This window comes from Nicotiana attenuata, unplaced genomic scaffold (assembly GCF_001879085.1).
Source record: "Nicotiana attenuata strain UT unplaced genomic scaffold, NIATTr2, whole genome shotgun sequence".
Taxonomy (NCBI): Eukaryota; Viridiplantae; Streptophyta; class Magnoliopsida; order Solanales; family Solanaceae; genus Nicotiana; species Nicotiana attenuata.
In genome coordinates this window covers 79,131-85,827 of record NW_017672815.1, presented here as the reverse complement: position 1 = coordinate 85,827, position 6,697 = coordinate 79,131, and the positions used below count along the sequence as shown (strand labels likewise).

Below are 6,697 nucleotides of genomic sequence, written 5' to 3'. Positions count from 1 at the left end.
GGAGAATTGGCTAGGAATGAGGCTGAATCAGAAGAGAACATAGGAGAGTCAGATTTGATCTCTCTTTGCTTTTCATCTCTGATCAGAAAGGAGTATGCCTTTGCAACTGATGGTACTGGACTCATCATCAGAATGTTGCTTCACACAGTAGCATATGTCTCATTCAATCCAGATAAGAATTGAACAAGTTGATGTCCCTCAATGAACTCAGGCAAGGCACTACAAGTGCAAGGCCTACCAAAAGTACAGTTGCCAATTTCATCCCAATAGCCCTTCAACTTTGTAAAATACGTAGCTATATCAGAAGATCCCTATGTAGTGGATGTTATGACTCTTTGAATACTATAGTATTGAGATATATTTGCAACACCATACCTCTCCTCTAGATTATCCCAAGCCTCCTTAGCATTTTTGTAATATAATATAGTCTTGGATATGTCTTTGGATAATGCGTTCATAATCCAAGCTTTAACCATGTTATTGCATCTCTCCCAATGAGGATAGAGTGCTGAGGTAGGTGCAGGTTTAGGTATAGAACCATTGATAACTTGGAGTTTATTTTTAGCTGAAAGTGAGATAATCATACTCTCTTTCCACTCTCCATATCCTATCCCAGCAAAAGGAACAGAAACTAACACTCTACCCGGAGTATCAGAAGGGTGAAGGTATAAGGGATGAAAAGGATCGAGGTTAGGGTTTGAATTTGTAGTCGGAAGTTAGGTACAACAGGCGTTTGAGAATCGATAGCCATGATTATGAAATTACCATAAGAAAGGAGCAATCACACAAAATATGTATCAAAATGTGCAAAATTAGAGAAGAAATATCACCAGTTGCGCGAAAAAAAACCCTAAAATTGAGTTACTGTCGCGAAGCTTGAAATTCCAAATGAACTTTGCATCATCGGCACAATTGAAGACGAAGTCGAAATCAATACTGAAAATACCAGCTCCGACGAACAAAAAAACCATCAAAATTTGCAGAAATCGATGGTGCAAAAGATGATCGTTCTAGACCAGAAATTCGAACAACAAATCCGTAGATCCTCCCGAAATTAACCAGGTTTGCTCTGATACCATGTTAAGAACAAAGGAAATGGAAGGAATCAGACGGAATTGAACACAGGTGAAATCTAGAGTGTTCGAAGCAGAGGAGCGATACAGAGAAAGATATCTTTCATTTTTTTCTATGTGTATAAATCTCTCTACTAATTACAGTTCATTCACTATTTATAATCTGGGCCTATACAAAATATTACAACAAATAAATAAATGGGCCATATAGTATGGGCATGTACATAACAAGGAAAACAAAACTAAGTTGGGCCTTCATCTATTCTAACAGCTACTTCTTTCTTTTTCAATGTAAAGTAATTTTCACATGAATCCCAGGGCAATGCAAAAGCATTCTCAAACTTAAAATGTTTCTACAGCAGAAGTTTCCCCAATAACGAAGACGTACACGGTAAAAGAGGACATCGAGATGATGATCCATCAAAAGTTGAAACCAAAAATTGAAACGAAAACATCATCTGAAGCAGGGTGTGTTTGGTATGACGGAAAATGTTTTCTTAGAAAATATTTTCATGAAAAATGAGCGATTTTATCACTTATTTTCCCTTGTTTTGTTGGAGAGAAAAAAAATTCGAAAAATATTTTTTATTATTTGGTTAGAGAGTAGAAAATATTTTTAGGGAAATAATTTTTTATCCTAACCCTCCCCCCCCCACCCACCCACCCAAACCACACCAAATACCATAAGTTTTCAGGACTCTATTCTCTTCAAGAATTTAATTATTGTTCTAAAAATTCACACAAACCAGAGGAACTAATGTGCTGCTCTACTTTTTTAAATTTAATTATTCTTGAAATTTATGCTCCATAACTAAAAAGAAAATACTCTTATTTTGGTTGAAAAGGAAAGTGTTTTTTCTACAACATGAAGATAAAGTACTCATTTTGTTGAAATGAAAGAAAATACATTTTACTCCATCATTTTGTTGAAATGAAAGAAAATACTTTTTACTACATTATTTTGTTGAATAAAAGAAATATTGTTTCTACATCACGAAAAGAAAGTGTTTTTTGTTAAAATGAAAAAATATACTTTTTTTGTTGAAATGAAAAAAGGTACACTATATATAACATGAAAAGAAAGTACTAATAAAAATATTTCTATTTAGGATGGAGGTAGGGTGGGGTCAGGACAGGGTGGGGTGTAGGGGTGAGTTGATGGGGATGGAGAATAGGGTTGGGAAGGTTGAAAAGAAGTTTTGAAAAATATTCTTTCTCTTTATAGGGAAAACATTTTCTGGAAAATGAGTTCATGAAGAAGATGTTTCCAAAGCATTTAAACCAACCAAACATGAAAAAATTGAAAAATATTTTTCGAAAAATATTTTACTTCGTACCAAACACACCTGTACTTTTTAACTTTTAAATAAAGATAATCTGAACTTTTATTAAAGCATCAGCTAGTACCCAGAAATGTCGAATACAATCACTGTCGCAAATAAATAATCTACACAAATATAATCTATCTATAGTAAAATAAATGTGAAGGCAGTAAGAAATGCGATGACCCCTGGGCCTGGTAATACTTTTGGAGAGAAAGAATAAGCTATCTGGATGGTGAAATTACAGTTTGCTTGAGATATATTCTGATCCGTTACCATTGCCAGACCCTGAAAGCCACAACTGAAATCTCCTTGGTTCTGAGCTTGGTAATACATATTAAATGCATATGATGCATTACCATTTGCGTCCAAACCATTGCACGAAGAACCATATCCTAATGCTGTGCAATCTGAGAATGTGCAAGCATAGTTGATGTTATCTGCAAGTTTGCTCAAATCCTTGGCATCCGGATTAAGCATGCACCATTTCTTAGGTAAATATTCCACATTTTGTGCACCTACGAGAAACTTATCTTGTCCCTGACCTGTAAGGTCCATGGCAAACTTTGGCTGTCCATCATACCGGAAGATTCCCCAGTGGCGCTCAAAGTTACCAGGAGCAATACTTTTACCATCCTCGTCGATAAGCCCAAACAAGTAAACTTCAATATATCCAGGCCGAAGAGGCGTTCCCGTGTTGGCTGCAAGCCTGGATAACAGCCCCTTATAGAACCGATAAGCAAGATTGACATTGGCATTTTTGTCACCATCCGTGGGCCACCCAACTTCCCCAACAAGAATGGTCATGTTGCCAACACCTGCTGCCCTCAAAGCTGAAACTAGGGTATCAAAGTTGGCATCAAATACATTGGTGTATGTGACTCCTTTATCAAGAATGGGGTTACTGGCTCCATCAAAAAAGGCAAAGTCAACAGGGAAATGCTCATTAGCATAAAGACTCAGAAAGGGGTAAATGTTTACTGTGAAAGGTGCGTTGTTCTGGTTCATGAACTGCACCATCTGGGTCATTAGATCATTAATGTCCTGTCGGAATCTCCCAGCAGAGGGCACGGGATTGCTCTCTGGAGAGAAATAAACATCGGCATTTAGAGGTACAGTTGCTTTTATGGAGTTCCCAAGTCCTGCTTCATTTAAAGCATTTTGGATGTTCTGAAGTGCTGGGAAGGTCGTGTTAATAAAGGAGTTGTTGTACGATGTCAAGAAAGGCTCATTACCAACTGCAACATACCTGCAGAGATAAAGATACATAAATTTTGTACAGAAATCAGCAAGATGGAACTATATAAATGTTTGAAAATGCAGTTTCATACTTTTCTGCTGTGAACTGTCAGCAATATTTTATTGATAAAAGCGGGTGCAGAGCTGTTACAAAAAAACAGTAGCAATAAAATGCTTTTACACAATACAAACACAAATCTGTCTACGAAATGATCTCTTCAATTTTGAAGGACCATTTATTAGTGCTATATGGTCTTATATTTCATTACTTCAAATGACAGAACTAAAGATCCAGTACAGAATACAGATGACAAAAGATTCTCACATACAAAGGAAAGAAGTTAAAGTAAAGTTTGAAGAGTTATACCTACTGCAGAATTGAATGCATAGTTTGGCTTTTAAAGTCAGCTTCCTTTTATCATACTATCCAATACTGTATATACCATTTCAAAGCCATAAGACTTCCAGGTGATTGGATTTCATGGATGTATCTCACTATCTTTTTTTAATATAAGGAAAGCAGATGTTTTGTGAGAAATATATCTCACTATCTTCCTTCACTTTGTTTCCTAAAAGATAAGGATCAAGCTAATCATAACTACTTTTTTTCTTTTCTTTTTCTCCGGATTATTGAGAAATTCGCAAGAAGTGGCGCACATTTCGAAACTCGGCCACACCTCTAACTGTATCCACTTAAATAGCAGGCTTTTGTCTATGGCACGGTTTGAAACCAAACGCTAACCATAACTTCAACCAAGCACTAGCTTAATTTCAAAGTAAAACCCGACGTTTCAATTTGAAATAAAGTGAATACACAAAGAATAGACAGGAAGAGTCAAAATGATGATAGCAAATAAGAGAATAATCATACTGCTGCTCTTCAATAACCCTCCTGAACTTCTTTTTTTTTCCTCAAAACAAAAGATCCTCTGCTTAAAGATGAACCAGAAGTTGTACGTTCTCGCACTGGAACATGTTCTATAGACCACACAAAGGTTGGTTATTTGCAGCTATAAAGAAAAAAAAAAGAACTGAAAATGATTACTGAAGGAAACATATACTAGCAATGGTTCTCCCATTTGGATAACTACATTCCAAAAGGGAAAAGCAGTAACTTTTTAAGGAAATATTGGAAAAGAGAATATGCACTCAAAAGGACTTAACTCGTGAAAGAAATGCTTTGTGGCTAGTGCGGGCATAGGGGAAGGGTGGACGTATACCATATGCCCACCTTCCTCTTGCATTTCTACAAAGAGGTTGTTTCCATGCCCCGAACCTTGACCTATGAGTCACAAAAGTAGCAACTCTACTGTTGCATCAGGGGTCGCCCTCCTACGGAGAGAACAAAGAGATTGTTCCAACGCCTCAAACCCCAGACCTATGAGCCAAGAAAGGAGCAACTCTATGTTGCATCAAGGCTCACCCGACTTTGTAAGGGGAAGTAGATTCTTTATCCTTTATTGAGATTACTGCCTAAGTGTATCTGCAAAGCCATTTCCTTTAATACATATTCCTAACTAACAAGAAAGCATTTGAAGCAATTTAGAGCAAAGGGAATCATATCCCACATTTGCTTTACAAGCAACACTAAGCAGGAAGAGCACCAGAGAAGCCACTCCTTCAACAAATGCTCAATGTGGTGCAGATCTTCAATATAGATCATAAAACACATTAAATTAAATAACTTTTTCCTAAAGGAAGAAGCACAACAAGATTCGACTATTAAAATAAACAAGGCAACATAAAGTTTCCAGCTTAACAACAAGATAACTCATAACCAAGAGCAAACCAAGTGAATGAAAGAAAGGTGTAATGAATCATACTTGATATTGACACCTCCTTTGAAATTGTAGCGGGTGACATTGCGTCTGACCCAATCTTTAGCTCGATCATAATCATTCATAGCAGAAAGCTGATCATTGGGAATGGCAACCATAACTTCAATATCAGTACCAGCAAGAGCACTCATGGTTGATTGATCTGCATCAAACAGCTTCACCTTCCCAATACCATTGTCCTTCAGCAGCTGCACCACTGTTTTTGGTGGCAACTTGTGCATCGCCATTGTTCCCCAGTTCACTCCTAGCCCTTCCACCTCACTCAAATACAATAAACAAACCACAAATATCCCAACTTTCAACATCTTTGAAAATGGGTATTCAGAATCTTGAATATTCTAGCAAAGAATTAGAGAGGGAAAGAAGAGAAGCCCAGGAGAAAAGAATTGATTTTTATCAAGAAAAAAAGGGTATAAGAATCAAAATAGGGATATTATAGAACGTGGGTGGGAACCCAAAAACCTACTCAAATAGCCTGAAAACCACCACTTTCTGATATGAAACTGCCAAAAAAAAAAGAGTGTGAGCAGAACGTGGATAAAAACTCCTCTTGTTAGTATAGTTCTAGAAAGGAGGGAGAAGGAACATATTGAGTTTTATGCAGGGGTTATGGTTGATGAAGGTTTCTTTATTAAACCAAAAGACAGCTAAGAAAAAAGAACTGCTCAAGGTTATGGGTTGAGAAAAAGTTAAGACCTCTGCTTGGAACCCGTTTGGCCATAGGTTTTGTCAAATATATTTGAGATTTTTAGGCAAATACATATTTGGCCATAGATTTTATCTATATTTGATATATATTCAAAACCCAAATCACAAAATCAGCTCAAGAGCTGGTTTTGGCTCAAAATATCATTATTATATTTTTTAAAAATTGCTCCAAACTTTTGTATTTTATAAAAGAGTTCATCATTTATTATTTTGTAACAATGTTGCTTCGTCTTCGATCTGATAGTTTATTATGTAGTTCATTATAAAAATAACAATTTTGTATCAAATTTATTTATGTTCAGGACTATGGTTGCAATAATATAATGAATTTATTGATAAAAGGCACTGTTGAATTTTATAATAATTTTTAGAATTTTTGGGTATAAATCATGTTTCATATTTTTTTCAAACAAAAAAGTAAAATATGTTTAAATTAAAAGAAATTAGGTCGATTTCCGTGTCCGTGTTGGAAGTGGGGACTTGGGGTATATTTTCAAAAATTTATGTAAACTGATAA

The 6,697-nt window shown here is 36.0% G+C and overlaps 1 protein-coding gene across 1 annotated transcript; it reads right to left on the bottom strand.

Annotated features, from left to right (window-relative positions):
- Positions 1-2,425: 2,425 nt before the first annotated feature.
- On the bottom strand, positions 2,426-6,194 carry LOC109214600 (glucan endo-1,3-beta-glucosidase 8-like). Its single transcript, XM_019378538.1, has 2 exons — positions 5,458-6,194; positions 2,426-3,644 (listed from the first exon to the last, which is right to left on the bottom strand). The coding sequence occupies exons 1-2, from the start codon at positions 5,775-5,777 to the stop codon at positions 2,540-2,542; spliced, it is 1,425 nt and encodes a 474-aa protein (XP_019234083.1). The 5' UTR covers positions 5,778-6,194; the 3' UTR covers positions 2,426-2,539.
- Positions 6,195-6,697: the final 503 nt, after the last annotated feature.

What these genes read in the sequence shown, in the direction of transcription:
- LOC109214600 (XM_019378538.1), bottom strand. Translation starts at nt 5,777, where the DNA reads ATGTTGAAAGTTGGGATATTTGTGGTTTGTTTATTGTATTTGAGTGAG. An exon ending in AAAGGAGGTGTCAATATCAA is followed by an intron (nt 3,645 to 5,457) that starts GTATGATTCATT and finishes TTATCTCTGCAG; the next exon opens with GTATGTTGCAGTTGGTAATG.